Raw genomic sequence first — 19,766 nt, 5'->3', positions numbered from 1 at the left:
TTATTATTTATATATTTTACAATTAACATCATGTGTTCAAAAATATAAATTTTATATATCTAAATATTACCAATTTCATATATTAAATGATTAATTTTATCAATAAATATTAATATGTATTAAAAAATATTTTGTATCATCAACTTAATATAAATTTTATATATTAAAATTATCTTAATATAAATTTTACAAAATTAATTTTAATAGATAAGAGAAAAAAATATTAAAAAAAAAAATTTGTTTCGTAAATAAATAAAAATTTAGAGATGCGCAAGTGAATTCGAAGAGAGCACAGGTCGATTCAGGGGAAGTACGGGTCATGTGAGACCGACACGGTATTTATTATTGAATCGAAAGGGCAAAGCCAAGTACGTAACACCTGCGCCCATATATCGCGTGTTGTATAAACGATCTGGAAATCATAATCCACTGTTGATCACCGACAGCATGCAATAAAAGCACCTTTAGATCGATATATATATACTTAATTTATATAGTTTCAGAAATTAGTCATATCAACCAAAAAACGTACACATTAAATTCCCTTTATTTTTAAAAATGAGATAAGATAAATTAAAATTAAATAAAATATTATTATAAAATATTTTTTTAATATTATTTTTATTTTAAAACTTGAAAATATTAAATTATTTATTTTATTTTGTATGAAAATTTAAAAAATTTGTAATAATTAGATAAAATGAGATAAGATAAGATAAGATGAGATGAGTTGAAATGAGCTATAAAAACAAACGAAGAGGGCTGCGGTTTAGATTGAGAGATTTCATATCTATTCATTATTATTCACAAATTTTAAACTCATAAATTTCATTACTATTCATAAATCAGTTTAACTTGTCTTATTTCTCAATCTGAAAAGGCTTAATTGATGGATATATATATATATATTTATATATATATATTTGTTACTTTTGATTAGTCTCTGTTTTAATAATAGTTTAATGTCTTGTTTGTTTTTATAATTATTATCATCTCATTTTATTTTATCTTATTTCATTTCATCTTATCATTATAATTTTTTTAAATTTTTATACAAAATATAATAAACAATTCAATTTTTTTAAATCTTAAAATAAAAATAATATTTTATTAAACTTTTAACAAAATATTTCATATAATCTAAACTCATGACTAACCAAACAAAAATTAAGGTTGCGTTTAGTTTCAAGACTCATATGAACTCAGTCTAATTTTAAACTGAATCTAACGTCTAAATACCTAATTCTCAAATTATTAAACTCATCTCAACTCAAAACCTTATAGCTTACACGTGAAATTTATAATATTTTTAATTTAACATATCTTTAAACTTAAGATTTATAATTTTTTTAACTTTTTATAAAAAAATATTAAATTTATTTTAATATTTAAATATATTTTAAATTTAATTTAAATAAATTCTATATAACTCTCTATTATTTTATTTACTATTATACTTAACTCAGCTCATTATCCTCACGCAGCCTAAAGTTTTTTGGTTTTCAAAGCTAAATTATTCATTCATGCTGCATGGTGTGGGGGCATGCATGCTAGCTAGCTAGCTAGCTGCCTGCTAGAATCATTCGAAGTGACCGCCCTAGCTAACCTATAAATATATGGTCTCCTCATGATCTATGACGTTACTTTTCCTTGTCACTACTATATATATATAAATATATGTTCGTCTTCCCCGATCGAGTTCGATAATCGGTATCCGTCACTCACGTTCGGTACCCTCGACGGATCATGATCTTCTGATCTCTTTTGTTCTCAAAAGTTAAGAAACTTTTTAAAGCTTTGATCAGTACTACAGCCACTACTACTTTGACATGATATATACATTAAGAAACATTAACGTCCCTAAATTCTTTTTTAATTGGAGCCACATGCATGCAGCAACCAAAAATAAAACATCACTTCTCCAAAAGTAGTCGGTACCCTATAGCTACCTGGCTGTCAGAAAAAGATCATCATCAACATGCTAGCTAGCTAATTGTGTAAAAACTGTACGTTATAAATATGCATGGGACGCATATAGGGATATTCATCATGATCACGATCTTTAATTACTTGGAACCCTTTTTTTTTTTTTATTCAAAATATTTAGATTACTATTAAAAATTAAATTAAGTTAAATTGAATTGAAATGATAAAATATTATTTTTTAATATTATTATTATTTTGAGATTTAAAAAAATTAAATTATTTATTATATTTTATATATTAAAATTTAAAAAAATTATAATGATGAATTGAAATGAGTTAAATTTTATTTAGTTTCCAAACGTACCGGATTTTCCTCCGACTTGAAATTAATATATATATATATATATGGGGTCTTTTATTATTCTATTAATTATTTTGACTTAGTTTTAAACAATCACTACATGCTATATATCTAAGTTATATGAAGGCAAAATTTTAACTAATTATTTACAACAAAAATATATTTATTTTAATATTTTAATAGAAAATAATTATTTTTATCAAAAATAACTGATCACTAATAAAAAAATTTCTTGTAGTGAGAAGTCTAGCTATAATATTTAACCATACCCATCTAATTCAAACCTATCAAACATGCAATTAATATATATTTTATGAGTACGTAAAAAGATATTCGTTCATTCATTAATTAAGGGTCTACATGATAATCTTTGAGGTAATAATGCAACCTCAATAATAATGCCATCGACGAATATCGCCATGATAATGGCCTAGGGAAAAAAAAAAAAAAAAAGGAGAAAGTGACAAGAAATAATAATAATAATAAAAGTACGTATGAAGATTTCAACAATATCCTTGTTTGGTGGGGGGTCTGCGACCGTATGTGCCAGCCACTGAACTTTGGGGCATTTTTTTTTTTTTTTTTCTTTTAAACGGTATATAAAGTGTTGGCCTTTCTTCTATAATCATGGAAGTGCACGTCATAATTCACTAAAATATAGCATGATATATTATAAAAAGAAAAGGCTAACAAAATTATCTAACAACAAAAGTATATATTATTGGATTTATGGAGTCTGTTTATTTGTGGCGACGATGGATTTGATAATCCGATTCGATAATGATTCATTATAAATTTTTAATGTATTTTAAATATTTTTGACACTATTTTTTACTCAACAAGCGCTAAGACAGAAAATTTGCTAGACTTTCAGCTCAAGCGAAGATCAGACAAAAAATTTGCTCGAGTTTTGTTTGATAGTGGGCTCGAGTGAAGCTCAAATAGAGAGTTTGCTCGACAATTACTCGAGCAAAAACCAGATAGAGTTCACTCAATGCGTGTTTGATATTCCGTTTGAGTGAATATCATAGAAAAATCAAAATTAGAGTTTCTGCCGTGTAACTCTATAAATATGCTTATTTTGTATAGTATGACAGTTTTTGAACAGTGAGAAATCATCCCAAAAATATATTTTGTGATTCATTAACATAATAAAATCCTCTATAGCTTCATGAATGTAAGCACGTTGCTAAACCACTTAAATTTATGTCGTGTGATTGATTATTTGATTATTTCTTATTTACTTTTACTTTATTGTCATATTTTTTCCCAACATATACATAACAAAATTACGTCAACATCCTCCCTTAATTGTTGGGATCAGCAAGCTAGCCATATATAGTTGGAATAAGGTCAACTACTAACCAGCTGGAAGATCCTTGATTGTTTGCTCTCTGCATATCAATTTCTAGACTGAAACAAATCAGTACCTTAGAGACTATGTGATTGTGTTTACTTTCATACCAAGTGTACATTAATGTGTTCTTCATGTATAAATTTAATAGAAACATATATTGGCTTGGTGTGGAAAAACCAAACCATTTCTATCCAATTCTTTCAGTAAGAACTTATTCTAAGTCTGAGTACATGGACACACTATGCATATATGCTAATAGAGTTATACTACACAACCTCCTCACTATAACACAACATTCACACATCGTTTATGTGTATTTTTTTTTTTTAAAAAATCAAACGTGCATTTTAACATTTGCAGTAAATCAAAATCTTGGCATTTTCCCCCACCCACTCACCCCCCGCGTCTCCCCCTCCCTACGTTCCCCCCTCCCCTCAGCGTTCTCACCCAATCTCGATTCTCTTTCGTATGCCTTCATCGCACGGCCTGCGGTGTTGCTTCTCACTGTTCGACTTCTGAATGGCACCATTAGTGACTGCTGACAGTGGTCTATTTCGAAGGAAGGGTTTGTGTTTTTCTCTCTTTCTCTCCATTCCATTTCCGTTTCCCAACATCTCGTATCTAGTATGTTTTTGTGTTTCCATTTCTGTATCTCGTATCTAGCTAGTTGCTGTAAACTGCTTTCATTAATTTGCCTAACCCCATGATTGTGAGAAGGTGAAAAGAAAGAGACATTTGCTTTCATTAATCTGCAGAATGTTGCTTCATGGGTGAAGAATGAGAAGGGTTTTCTCACAGAGAAGGGAGAGTGAGAGTGAGGAGTGAGGAGTGAGGGAGACTGTGACATGGGCAACGAACCGGGTTCGCCATGTTAAGTGTGTGGTGTGTGATAGGCAGACCAAAGGTTGAGTAGAATTTCTTGAACTTATACAGCAATGTCAAAATGGGCAAATGAAGACTAGGCGCACACATACAAAAACCAGTTAATATATATAATATATGTAGCAAATGATTTGGGAAAGATGTGAAAGATTACATTGGCATTGACTTCATCAAAACTATCTCTAAAATTTGATGAAAAATACATATTTTTCATAAATCTAAAATCTTTCTAACTATAATCCTATATTGGATTAGTCAAAATAATAATATAATATTATTTTTTAAATAATATTATTTTTATTTTATTTTATTTTATATTTTACAATTACACTAGTTACATATTAATTAATAATTTAATTTGATACTTAAATTATTATTTTCCAACTAATTATTTTTTCTCAACCTAATTAATCCTGATTAGTACTTAAACCGTGGTGGCATTAATCTGAGAGCGGGAGGAAGCGATTTTCTAATAAAATAATGAGAATAGATTATAAACAGTATGTCTTTAAATATAAAGATAAAAATAAATATACTGTAGCTCAAAATTGAAATTTTAATTCTTTAACGAATCCAATGCACGTATCTAAGTAGCTCATAGAATTCAAGTCAACCCATCTTGAAAAATGACTATTATCACTTGATCGATCTATAACAAAACCCTGAGATACGGAGGATCTGACAAATCTCATGATCATGTTGAGTCACGTACGTACAAGACCCTCGCTCTTGATCGATCGAGATCTACAAAAACTGTACGTAGTATATATATATAAAGATTTGCTAGATATATAGCAGAGATCATGTACACCGTACTATATACACACTACACACACACACATATATATATATATACACACACACACACACAACTTAGACACTACTAGGAAGTTGTTAATTACATACAGGAAAGTAGAATGTCCATTATCGACACCATCTCATAGCCCAAAAAGAAGAAGGTCCATTACATACAGGAAAACTCACTTCAACTCATTATTACAATTTTTTTAAATTTTTATATAAAATATAATAAATAATTCAATTTTAAAATTTTAAAATAATAATAATATTAAAAAATAATATTTTAATAATATTTTATTCAACTCATCTAAAACTATTTTAACTTATATTAACTCATCTTTGAATCCTAACGGGCCGGAAACCCATTATTGGCTTCCTCTCCTCATTTATAAAACTAATTTCTCTATTAATGACAGTTTTATCAAGTATTAATAATCAATTTCCATTTTCATTTATTTCCCAGGCCCATTGATCTAATAATCTTGAGTTTTTTTTTTTTTTTTAACCAACAGGCCGTCTTGGGCCCTTCCAAATTTTTTAAAATAATCCTCATCCTAAGATGCAGATACAAATACCCAAAACAACGCTTGATCTCCCCACTACGGCACTGCCCCTTAAAAAATTTCTAAAATCTTAATTCCCTAAATTTTGAAAAAAGCAATTTAATGTCCCGTTTAGATTCAGAAATTATTTTATCTCTTATCTGATCTCATCATTATAATTTTCTCAAATTTCTGCACAAAATATAATAAGCAATTCAACTTTTTCAAATCTCAAAATAATAATAATATTTAAAAATAATAATCTAACAATATTTTATTCAACTTTTATATAAAATTATCTCATCTTATCTTACTACCCAAACTGGGCCTAAAACAAAAATGGATCTGGATTAGGAAGAAGTCAATAATTATAATTGTCTAAGAACTCTTTTGGTACGGCCTGTTAAAAGCAGAACAATTTTGGAATATAGAAAATGACCCCTCTTGATCTATGAATATATATATGAAAAATGCTATATGTACTTAAAAAAAACTTATTTATCTATATATTAGTTATTGATATATTAAAAATAATGAAATTTGAAATTCAAAATTTGAATTTAAAAAAAAAAATTAATAAAATGAGTTTTGTAAGTAAAATTATAAATATATGCAGTACTACGTATATATATATACATACGCATATGTATATATATAAATATATTAGTATATATGTGATCTGTTCAAATATTGGACATAGGCGGCCATATATACCTTATTATAAGTACATGATCGAAGGTTTGGATGAGGAATGGCCTAATTTTAAATGTTTGTGTTCTTTATTTCACGTTGCTTAATTCCATGCGCGCAGTAATTGTCACTTTCGAAAAGGATCATAAGGATTCTGTCTATTTTAAAAAACAAAACATCTTATTATATGTAAGTACCCCCAATTGATCTTATCTCTTTCACCAAGATCAGAAATATATAAATATGTTACGTACAAGGCAACTTAAGAGACACGTTCGTCGGTACGTAGATCAGTTTGAACGTCGTTGCACCTGTGTATATTCTATATATATATATATTTATATATATATTTCATATTGGGTTGAAGGCAGAAAGAGGAGCTAAGGTGTCCTATTGGTTACTCATGCAATAGGATATCCATTAACAAAAAAAGAGAAGTCTGCGTCAAGGATGCACATCTTGCATTTTAGGGGTATTATTGTTACTGAGTCGCTATAAAAAAATTACTTATTTATGACATGTTATTTTCAGCAAAAATAATTATTTATTATTAAAATGAGTCTATTTTTATCGTAAATAATCATTATCATTACAAATAATTTATCACAAATTCTTGTTGATCTTAGGGACTGTATGCATCTATGGACTATGGTTGCAATTAATTACTTGACCATTTTGTCATATACAGGTTTGGGGGGGTGGGATGAGACACAAAATTCTCGTCTAATCTCATCTCATCATTATACATTTTTTAAATCCCCATACAAATTATAAAAAATAATTCAACTTTTTCAAATCTCAATTCACATTTTTCAAATCTCAAAACAATAATAATATTAAAACACAATATTTTAAACTCTCAAACAAAACATAAAATTCTCATCTCACCTCCCAAAATTTTAAACTCATGATGTCAAGATCATACATACATATATATATATATATATATATATATATATATATATATATATGAAGTCCCTAGTCATGATTCCCATAAATTTATAAAAAATTGTAATTAATATTTTGAGGAAACTTATCACCCAGGTTAATAACTTGACTGGAAGAGTTGTGATTTTAAATAAAAGTACATACTAGGATAAAATAGTGCAGATAATTAAAACGTGCAAGGGCCTATGCTACATAAATTAATAAGAACAAAATGATCAATAATGCAACTGATATCAGACATGAGAAGATCATCATGATAAACATCATTTGAAACATGTTTTTTTTTTTTTCAATATTTTTCTTAGTGATCATAAAATGTCTGCACTTCTAGATCGAGAGACGCTGTAAACGTCCTTAAGTTTCTGCATAAAGAGAACAAGGATTGATCATCTGGATCTTTGGATGATCTACTAGTAAGCTGATCTATTTCAGGTGGCAAAACTTGGACCCAATCTGGATCATTGAAACGAGCTTTTTAGTTTTTGTAAATTAAGAAATTAATGAAAAGCACAAAGTGGGTCATGATAGGGGTGCTACCCACATAGTGTGGGGAAGGGTCCTCCCCACCTCCGGCTTGGCCCACACCATGCATGGGTGGGGCGGACGCAGGCGGGGTAGCGGGGGGCGGGCCGGCCCTTGCTGCCCACCCCTAGGTCAGGATACTAACATTAATGACACTTTTTAATGGTTCTAAAAGTGTCTCGTTTGTTTTCACAACACATCTCATCTAATTATTATAATTTTTTTAAATTTTTACACAAAATAAAATAAACAATTCAATTTTTTCAAATTTCAAAACAATAATAATATTAAAAAAATATATTCTAATAATATTTTATTCAAATTTCATTTATCTCATCTCATTTCATTTGCGAAAATAAACGAGTATCGTTTGGTTACATAGATCATGAGATGCGATGAGATGAAAGTTGAAAACTGAATAAAATATTATTATAATATAATTATTAATATAATTGTAATTTTAAATTTTGAAAAAGTTGAATTATTTATTGTATTTTGTATGGAAGTTTGATAAAGTTGTAATGATCATTGGCCCCGTTTAGATTCAGAGTTGATCTCAACTCATCTAATATCATCTCATTTAATTATTACAAATTTTTCAAATTTTAAAATAAAATATAATAAATAATTTAATTTTTTCAAATATTAAAATAATAATAATATGTTAACAATATTTTATTTAACTTTCAACTCTCATCTCATATTATTTCAACTCACTATAATCCAAATCTCTTCAAAACAAGATGAAAAGAGATAATTTGTGTAAGTAAACGAGGCCTATTATATATATATATATATATATATATATATATATATAAATAAAATAGATATCGAGTATTTTTCTCTTTTAATAAAAATTGAACTTTTTCTCCCATCCCGCGCACAGTTGAGTTTGTCTTGCATCAACGTGAAACGAGTCAACACGTAACAGTTCGATGTGAGTTCGAGAGAGAGAGATTACTTGTGGTAACAGGGTTATCGTTAATCGTTATTGCAACTTGCAATGACGTACGGCTTACTTTTCAATTTTATCAAGTTTTCTTCAATGACTCTTGTTCTGTTTGTACCTACGAAGGGATAAGGCAGCTAGCTTCTACGCAAACTGCATATATATATATATATATATAATGGTCATTGTCTGATCAAGATGATCATCAAGATCAATTTAATATTATTACCATAGAAATGAAATTTTCAGACCTTGCTTGATGTGAATGGAATTCATGTAAAAGTACTCCCACACCCCACCATGCGGGAATCCAATAAAGTTTGGAGTCATGGATGGCTTCTAATTTTCCAGTCAAGCTGGTGCACATGCATGTCATGTCATGATATGTATTAATCAACATCGCCATTGGCGCTTTGGGTTTTGAACGAGTCTGAATTTTGTCTCATAGAAAGTTCTTGGATGAAGGACTTGGTCTTGATGAATTTGTTTTGCATGGAAACTAAACTTTTATTGATCACTTTAATTTGGGCAGAAAAATCGGCTGGTATTAGATCTGAACTAAACTGCCAAGCATATGCTAATTGGCTAGCTGTCTGTATCACTTTTGAGTCTTTGACTATTGGTTTGGTTACACAAAATTAAATTATCTCATCTCGTATAATTATTACAACTTTCTTCATAAAATATAATAAACAATTCGTTTTTTTCAAATTTTAAAATAAAAATAATATTATAATAATATTTTATTCAACTTTCAATAAAACATCTTATTTCAACACATCTGAACTGAATAACTAAACGAGGCAATTCTCTTAACATAGGCTTTATATATGTAAATTACAATCATTGGGATAACAAGTACTGGAAAATAGTGATTTAGGTAAAAAGTTTATCACCCAAGCATGATTGAAGTCCGGTTTCTGAACTTCACAAAAAGATAAAAAAGGAGCTAAAAGTGCAGAAATGGCTGTCTGCAAGTACCTCTGCTATAATATTATCTTAACATGTTGTGATGCCGCCTATATCAATCGAGGGTTTCTCCCACCTTGCAGGAGCATTCCCGATATTAAATTCTTATGTCCCGTGCAACATTAATATATAAGAGATTCTAGTTAAATTGGTTGAGCTAACACCTGCAATTTTGCCTTTAATTTTTTTCCTCGAGTTCCTAGCTATAAGCAACCAAGCTACCATGAAGGGCATCTAATCTGACTTGCTAATCGTTGGCAAAATTCAATAAAAAGAGAAATTACTAAGCGATTAGGTATCTATCATATATAGATCGATGCAAAAAGCCTTAATTTACAAATATTACTCCTAAACAAAAACTAAGTTCTTCTGATTAATATCTCTTTAATATGAAGCTATGATATTCATGATCATGATCATCAAGAAACTGCAACCCCATGAGGAGTGCCATTTTTATTCATCAAGCAAAACCTGCTAGGCTTGGGCTGGAAATTCCTCCTCCTCTGGAGATCATGGCTGGAGGGCTTGATTATATGGAGGAGTAAGGCTCTCAATGAATTTGCTTTTGCAATCACAGCCACCTCCCACCGACTAGGTGAAGAAACACGTCGACTGGTGGCAGCCCTGTGGGGATGACAGCTCCGGTGAAAACTGCACCGGAATGAGCCTGGATGCGTGGTGGGTGCACACAAGCATGTCCTGGTTGTGGCCTGTGACGTCGTCCTAATCGGATGTGGAGCTACAGTTTTTGAGGCCATGGAATGGTTCAACTCCTAAGAATCTGGTGTGAATGTGGACTTCTCTCTCTCTCCCTCTTTTTGTGTGGCAAATTAAACTAGCTAGTGGGAGGAGGACGTTTTATACCTTCTTTTGGTTCGTAATTCCGTTAATGACCTTTCTTCCATAGCTGTATATAGACTTAAATCATTGGGCAAATCGGTCTATATATCATGACTCGATGTGAACGATTACCAAAGTTTATATTTTTTTGGGGTGTTTATACGAAATTGCCTGGAAAACACCAAGTTCTGTTTTAAGAGCACTAATTTCTAGTATTTGACGTGACTTGATACAGTATGTCAGATTGTAAAGTTACTTTTTATGTAAAGTAGATTTAACGCATCATATGAAACTATATCAGTTTGTAAATTTACTTTTGTGTATATAATTTCTTTGTATCTATAATAGTTCTCATATATATATATATATATGTGTGTGTGTGTGTATGGGGAGGAAAGGACTCCAGAAATTGGCATTGTGGTCCAAATGACATTGACATGTACAGCAACTTAACAAGGAAGGTTCTCTCTTGCTGTCTATGAAAGAACTCTTGGCCACAACGTACGTTGGGGATACGTTTTAGGCAGGTACAACCTGTCAAATATCAAAACTTCTTTTGGCATGCAACATACAAAACAGATTATATATATGACAAGATGTATAATATGTTATAAATAGTAGTACGCGTGCGTGAGATTATAGGAAAGAGTATATACGTGTTTGTACATATTTCCTGTGCTTCTGAACCAGCCCCTTGATTGGTCCCTGTTCATGAGTGCAGTAAGTTCTTAAGACGACAATCACCAAGGATACCAGAGCGGTTTTCTTTATGGGGCAGGTCTTATTTTTTCAAAGTTATCAAGTTCCATATTTATTCAATTATTTTAAAAGAATTACGTGATGTTTGTGCACTTCACGACTGCAAATATTATTTATCTGACTTCATCAGATTTTAGTAATAGAAAAAAAGTCCAATTTAAGAAATGGGTTGCTTTCCGGTCACTGAGGTGCCTAAGTGATATATATTGACCTTCTCTTCTGGGTTAGACTTGGAGTGTACAGTGCTCTCACTCAACCTTATGAGATCTCAATGATTTCAAATGTAGTAAAGCCAGCATCAGTTTTTTTTTTTTTTTTTGGGGGGGAAGAAACCTGCTAGTTGCATGTCCTTCTCATGGAGGAAGATAATGACAGCTTACCAACCTTGACATTTTGGTTGTAGAAACATTCATACACTTGTTCATGGTTTTACAGCCTCACCAAAATTTTACAAAGGGTTAGTAGTGTAAGTGAATGATTACTATAAAACTAATATCATCTATCATGCTTAATTAATTAATGCTATCTGTTGGTTTCAGCTTGTACTTAACCCCAATCTTGATGCTCTGAAATTTTCTGGGATATATGGAGCTTTTGCCCCAAAGCCTAAGCAATTTTATTCACTTAAAAGATGTGTAGGTAAGAATCCATGATTACTTCCAACTTTGCTTAAACGAGCCAGCCAGCCGGCCTGCAAGCAACGCAACCTGATAATCAAGATCATAATCAGACGTTTAAGATATTTTTTGTTGCTTCAATCGAAAGATTAACAAGATCGATCAGCTTATCTATTATGACGAATCAAATGAAGAATCAAATCCTAGATTCACAATATTCACCTGATTTCAAACACAGCATTATATGCAATGAATGCGCCAGTTCTTGCTTCTCTTACAAGGAAGGAAAACTCGCAGGAACTCGTCTAAGAACTGAAATTAAGATTGTTCTAATATTATCGGTATTTGGGACACTAGAAAATGTAATATTTGCTAGTACAATCAAATAAATACCATCGAGTGCAATGACCTCTGCTTGAAGTTTATTATAAAAGTTGCAGCAGATATGTCAAGCATTGAATTGAGAGAAATGATAGCTACAATCGTGAGTGCGCAAACACTTTGAAAAAAATGAATAAATATAAAACTCACATTAAAAAAATTAATTTTTTAATAATAAATCTTATTTTTTTCAAAACAATCATGCTTACATACTCTAAGCATTACCCTTAAATTAATGTGTTGGAGACATTTTATTTTCTGGGGTTGAAACTTGGAAGAGTCGTTTTCTTGTGTTTGAAGAGTCAAAAGCTGGCCCAAAGAGACCATTTCTCCTGGAAGCGGCTATTAAACATCAATAATAAAGTGCAATTTAGGAACAAATACTACAGCGCAGTCATCAAACCCAAGGATCACTAGCATAATGTACAAAACTTTTACAGAATCGCTCATACTTTTTCACAGATACCTACATGAAAAGAACTTTTTTTGCCTAAAAGGGATACACTAGGATGTCTCTATCTGGCCTTGCCTTCTTCTTCCAAGGATCTAGGCATGTGCCGTTTAGTATATACGCGATGGCGTCGCTCTCTAGCATAAATAACCCAGAAGATCAATGAGAGCATTACAGCAGCAGATACCATCACCAAGCCAACATAGATCCATTCACTATATTTTCGCAGACCAGGGCAATGATCGTTACTGATTGCTGTGAATGTTTCTCGTACAAAAGTGCAGTCTTGCAAACCAACCAAGAATGGAGCGTAACGGTACAGGCCATAGCTCACATTTACAGAAGCTGCCATCTGATTGTAGTAGGTTGGTGTCACCCGGCCAGGCGTGGTACAAATACCGGATGCTGAAACTTGACAGGTATATTTCTTCCACACCTGCTTGAAACAAAGATTGAAACTCTCATTCGTTTACAATAAGCAAACAAGTGTTGTTATGTGTGAAAGACAAGTAGATAAGCTTCTGCCACGAGAGAGCAGCAGCGGGACTTTCACAAGAAAATTATTATTTTTTATTGGTAAGGAAATCCCCACAAATTTTATCTATTAGTGTTTCCAAATCCTTAAATAAATGGAAATCCCAAACTGCCAAAAGTTTCCATTGACAATTATAGTGGGATTGTAGTCGATAAGTATGTGCATTTAAATGGAAATCCAACTTAGGCCAAAACCAGGGCATGAAACACCGTTTATTTAGTACAGGCATTCAATAAAAATCTATATCTTATAAAAAAAAAAATTCAAATACTTCCGTTATCTTACCTCTGTAGCATTGTTCAACTGCACCTCACCAGCAGGACATTGCCGATCCGTGAGATTAGGATGAAATGGGTTGCAAAGAACAGGCATCAATGGACCAGATTGATTGAAATACAAGGGCCCAAATGGGTAATTAATATTAGAGATATTGTTGACCATCGTGTCAACCACAACGACAAGCTGGTAGGTGACATTTTTGGATTGTAATAGAGTTTCTTGGGCAGTTGCATTGTCCACGCAAGGGAGTATATCATCTAAAGCTGTATGTGCAGTGGGGTTCTGGACCCACTCATCCATTGAGACACATGTATCTGCAGCCACACTAATGCATTTACAAAAAGAAGTTAGATCTAGAGATTAAATGTGCAACATGGAGCTGTTGCAAAAAAGAGTCATGAGATATGGTAAATAGTGCCGTAACCAATCCATCGGCTAATTGATTGAGCTGTGATTAGTGTTGATCTTTGGATATATTTCAGATTACTTGATGGACTAAATAGCACAAAGTTAGCTATAAGTAAGCTAGCCTTTGAACTCTGGACACTCAAGAAATCAACAAACAATTGAGAATTTGGCAACTCAATTAGCTGGAGAAAAAGGCTCAAAAAAATAAAAACAGCCGAACTAATTTTATGATAAAAGGTTAAACCTAAAATCACAACTTTCCAATTCTCATACAACTAGGTCTTGCTTTTCAAAAAAGGTTCTTTTGGCATGAATTTTTAATGCTTTTCTAAAATATATCTTGATGTTTTTGCTTCCTAAACTTCACTAGCATAATATTTCAACAAAATTGTAAGGATAGTTACAGTCAAAACAGCTGGTTATAGGGAAGGGGTGGAGATGAGAAAAAAGCAGTCATTCTCGGGTCTATCAATTACATTGTAACACAATCGAAGGTATTTTACAGAATCCTATGCACATTAACATATACTAAAGTTTGGACATCCAACATTACAATCAACAAAATACCATAATCGTATAAGCTATTCTTATAGAATTCAAAAGGGAAGGATCATTAGGATGTCAGAGTGTCTGTGTGATACCCCATATGATAAGGGTAAGGGTAGGTGGTGAATGAGATCCCACATTGCTTGAGAAGGAAAAGTTCTTGTTCTTTATAAGGTTCCAATGGGGCACCAATTGTAAGGTTCCAATTGTGTCATATGGGGTATCACGGTCTGAGGACCAACAAATGAGTCAAAATGGAAGTTTCAGGACTGCCTTATAGGCATTGACAAATATAACTAAAAATTGAGCCACAATTACATGTTCGGAGCCCCATCCAAAAAATTTAACAACCATTGACTTCTATGAACCAACTGCAACACCAGTTGCCATTCAGAGTGGCTACTTATAACTCACAGCATTTGAGTTTAAATAAACAGAAAAAATGATAAATGACCAGTAATGCACTGGGTAAGGACTCTGAAAATCTCAGTGCATGAAGGTGAACTGCCTATTTGTGCATATTATTTGAAAAAATAAAACGCAATTAAGGCCAGTAATGTGTTCGTATGCATGAGAAGACATGTCAGTCACAGGAAAGAAAACTGAGCCAAAAAAGAAATGTGGAACATTTTGCTTGTTTATGTCTCAACCTATTGTTAAGGCAATTCCATATTTGTTGCTAAATTATAGACAGCTCAATGAAAAAAAAAATGTAAATGATTGCCCTTTTCTTTCAGAATGGAAACTGGAATGTCTGGTCCCATTTGTTTGTGAAAAGAAGTATTAAAAAACGAGAAAGAATAAGGAAATGTCACATTGTTGGTTCATAAAAGCCAAACATCAGCTGAACATATTAAAAACCAGTACATTGATGAGGCAGCATAGATAAGAAAAAGAAAATAATGGACAGAAAACAACCGTAGCCAAGCAGAACTTACTTATGGAGCAGGAGAAAAACGCCACACAAAATGAATGTGCCAGTAACAAGAATCCACCCAATTATCACCAAGCTGTAGGCATCACATGGAAGTGTTCATTGACAAGAATAAGATGACTTGAACAGAACTGCTTCCAAAATTATAAATTAACACGAAAAATTTTAATGTTGATATCACTTACAAGTATACCAGAGGTCGCATCCCGAAAATGGAAAATACTGCAACGAGTAGGCACAAATACAGTAGCAAAAAAAAAGACAATTATTATAAGTCAAATATTGAAAATAGTCTGCCTACAGTCCAATAGAACAAAAGACTTACAAAATCCGATAAATACCAAAAAGAGCATAACAGCCGCAATAATAATAAGATCCCGTCTTCTGCAGAGCAGAGCAACAGATAAATGTTAACCAAAATCATTTCAAGCACCAGGAAAAGTTGATGAGATTATACTTACACACTATCCAGGAGATCTTGTATATCCTTTGAATTATCTGAAGTCTTCCGAGAAAGAGTGGAAGCAGAAGAGTTGATCTTTGTCCTAATATCGTCGATGTTCTTCTTGGCATCTGATGGCAGAAATATTGAATCCACCGTAATTCCCTTGGCTGCATCAAGATAACCTGACACATTCTTGAGGTTTTCGGAAACGGTATCAGCTTGATTCACAACATATTCAAGTGTGTAGGTTGTACTGCTGTGAAACTTCCCCTGACCAGTGTACAGAACTATGCATCCAGCTCTGTAATTGGACAAGAAAACATTGTGGGAGTTGGAAAAGACTAGTTTCAACAATTATATAACGGAGCATAAGAGTTTAATGAGTGTGCTTTATAGAGGGAATACAAGAGATATACATTGCTGAAAGGGTGAAGAGGATGAGAAAAATAAGGGATAGAGCATAGGCGATTCGAGAATAGCCATAAGGCTCTCTTGGACAACAGCAATGGCGGAGACAGGTGATGAACAAGGTTAGCCCAAAAAGGACAAACCAAACGACAGCAATGACAAAGAATGGCGCCGCAGTTAAACCCACAGACTGCATTATCAGAGTTAAAAAAACAAAGTTAATTGAACAAACTAATGACTAGAAGATCAACACAGGATTTGAGATAAGAATCCACAATAGTATAAGCAAATTCCAAGCAATATGGCTAATGCAATACTTTTAACACAGTGTATAATGGGCAAAGGTCAGAAACAGAGTTTATCCAAAATAATAGAAATGCAAAGCACATAAGGACCCAAATGAGTCGTAGGCCATTATTGATTCTAAAACGACAATATCAATGATAGAAAAAAAAAACAAAAGAATCCAATATGCACTCAAAGTGGGGAAAGGGACTAATATTTTTTTTTTTTCTGGCATGACGTATGGTGTGGGGATTCAGCTCTCAAATCTATTTATCCTAATCTCTTTAGGATAGCTAGAAACAAAGGGGCTGCAGTGGCTGAATCGTATCAGATCTCTAATAATCTTCTGCACTGGAATGTGGATTTTAATAGAGAATTACAGGGTTGGGAAGTGTGTGAAGCTGCTGATTTCTTTGCAAAGTTATATGATATGAAGATCGATCAGAATAGGGAGGATAGGCTGCTGTGGATACATGATTATAATTCCAGATTTTCAGTGAGATCTTACTACAAGGTGTTAAATAGTCATGGTGACTCAGCATACCCCTGGAAATGTATCTGGAAAACAAAGGTCCCTAGTAAAGTTGCATTCTTTTGTTGGCAGGCATCACTTGAGAAAATTTTAACCGCAGATAATTTGAGGAAAAGAGGATTATTTGTAATGGATTAGTGTTTTATGTGTAAAAAAGATGGTGAATCTGCTAATCATCTTTTTCTCCATTGTGAGTTTGTGACAGCCTTGTGGAATGAGATATTTGCAAGGGTTGGCATTGTTTGGGTTATGCCATTGCGAGTGGTGGATTTCTTGGCTAGTTGGCATGGTACAGTGGGTTGTAACTTGAGGAGGCAGTGCAGATTTTTGGAGGATGATCCCCTTGTGTTTGTTTTGGTGTTTATGGTTAGAGAGAAATGGGAGGTGTTTCGATGATCGCCAACGTACTGTGGGGGAATTTAGGGATTTTTTCTTTAGCTCTTTAAGATTTTGGGTGAAGAACCTTGCAAGGGATGGGAATACTTGTAATGTTTTGTTTTACTTTTGTTTTTCTTTAGCTTGTATTTAGGTATAATCACTTGTATACTTCCTACTTGGTTATGCCTATTTACTTGGAATAAAATTTCTTATTACCTATAAATAAAAAAAATAAAAAACACTTGTTCCTGAAAAGAAAAAATCGGATGAAATTATGGAACGGTAATTCAAGGAAATAAAAAAACCCAGATAAGAAAATATATATAAGATTAAAAAAAAAAAAAAAAAAAAAAAAAACTCACAGCCCAATAGTGTTCATTACTGATATTCCAGCCACCAGTGTAACGCTTAAACCCATCAAGAGGGTCCTTCCTGTGCGTCCTCGTCTCGGCCAATATCAGAGACGAGTTCCCTGCACCCTCCTCCGCAACAGACCTCCTTGTGCTCCATTGCACAGCCCCGGCATATTCTTTCTCAATAAAAACCTCTATAACATCCAAAACCGCACACACATGAAAAAAAAAAAGTCACCTTTATGAAACAGATTGTTGAAGAAAAAAAAAAACACAGTTTCGGAAAACGGAAAATGGAGATAATAGCGAAGCGAAGCAAACTCATTAGTCATTACCTCGACTACGAAGCGTATGGTGGACCCAAGAGCTTCCGAAGGCAGAAGAGACGTAGAGGAAGACGCACAAAGAAAAAAGGAAAAACGATGGGCCTGATCTGAAGCATACCATTGTGGGTACGCTTTCCTTTGCCACTAACTGACGCTGGAAACTCTGGTTTTTCAGATAAGAGATGGGGAGAGAAACAGAGAGAGAGGGAGAGGGAGAGAGAGAGAGAGTGTGTTTGTATGCGTGTGATATTATATCCTTAAGAGCTGAGATAAATGCGGCACAATGCTCGGGAAATGGAGCCGATCATTACCATAGAAATGATTCATGAAGAAAGGGTACCGACGTGGTGAAGGTTTGTCCACATTGTTGTGTAAAAAACCTTGATCTCCAGACTGGTGAGAAGATTTCCTATCGAATAATCTTTTGTTTTTATACAACAATTTAATATAATATAATATATTCTCTTCCAACTAACATTAATTAATTTAAAAAAAATATGAGTTTATGTAAATCAAAAAATCAATTGCTTTAACATTAGGCAGTCCACTGGTCATTTTACGTTTTCATGAAAAGAAATGCCAAGAAAATTAAGTTCTAATTAAAACCTAAAAATAACGGATAAAATCATAATAACGTTTGCAAACAAAAAAAAAAAAAAAAAAAAAAGCAGTCTTTTCATTTTGTCTCTTCAATCATATGGGAACTGTCAAAGTTCACGAGGAATATAAAAGAGTGTCTTTAATTTAAAATATATTTTATTTAAAAATTTAAAAAAATTATATTGATATAATGAGATGAGATGATTTATGAAAATAAATTAAATGATTTATTTGAGATTATTTTTATATATTATTATTTATTATTATTCGTAAATTATTAACAAATATGATGAGATATTGTAAACGATTGCTTAAAGATAGGCGTTTGGTTGGTTGATTGAGCTGCCTAGTACTTTACAAGGATAAGAAGCATACAATGTAGATAGAGGATGGTCCACCTAAAATTCAAAGCTCATAATGTTTGATTTATGATTGAAAATTAGACTAAAACGGGTTGGGAAATTCATGATCTTCTTTCTGATCACTACAATAAACAGAAAAAAAAAAAATTAAAAAAAAATGCATGAAGTTTAGTTGGTGAGTGTCACATCCAAACAAGGAAACGATAAGCATTAATATCTTACTTTTAGCCTGATTTAGAATTAGGAGAAGCAAGCAAAAAAATAATAAAACAAGACAAAAGATAAAGGAAGGAAAGGACCAGCAAAAACGTGGCTACCTAGCTGGCTGTCAATCCTGCATGAAAAACAAATTATTATCATAAAAACCTTAGAAGATCATG

The 19,766-nt window shown here is 32.4% G+C and overlaps 1 protein-coding gene across 1 annotated transcript; it reads right to left on the bottom strand.

The window, feature by feature from the left end:
* Positions 1–12,889: 12,889 nt before the first annotated feature.
* Positions 12,890–18,865, bottom strand: LOC121242653. The gene is made up of 9 exons (XM_041140560.1): positions 18,434–18,865; positions 18,108–18,292; positions 16,559–16,740; positions 16,159–16,443; positions 16,023–16,081; positions 15,883–15,919; positions 15,702–15,773; positions 13,816–14,134; positions 12,890–13,431 (listed from the first exon to the last, which is right to left on the bottom strand). Exons 1-9 carry the CDS (start codon positions 18,543–18,545, stop codon positions 13,060–13,062), a joined length of 1,623 nt encoding a protein of 540 aa, XP_040996494.1. The 5' UTR covers positions 18,546–18,865; the 3' UTR covers positions 12,890–13,059.
* Positions 18,866–19,766: the final 901 nt, after the last annotated feature.

This window comes from Juglans microcarpa x Juglans regia, chromosome 8D, assembly GCF_004785595.1.
Source record: "Juglans microcarpa x Juglans regia isolate MS1-56 chromosome 8D, Jm3101_v1.0, whole genome shotgun sequence".
Lineage (NCBI taxonomy): Eukaryota > Viridiplantae > Streptophyta > Magnoliopsida > Fagales > Juglandaceae > Juglans > Juglans microcarpa x Juglans regia.
Note: the sequence above shows the minus strand (reverse complement) of the source record. Positions and strands in the feature narration are given on the sequence as shown.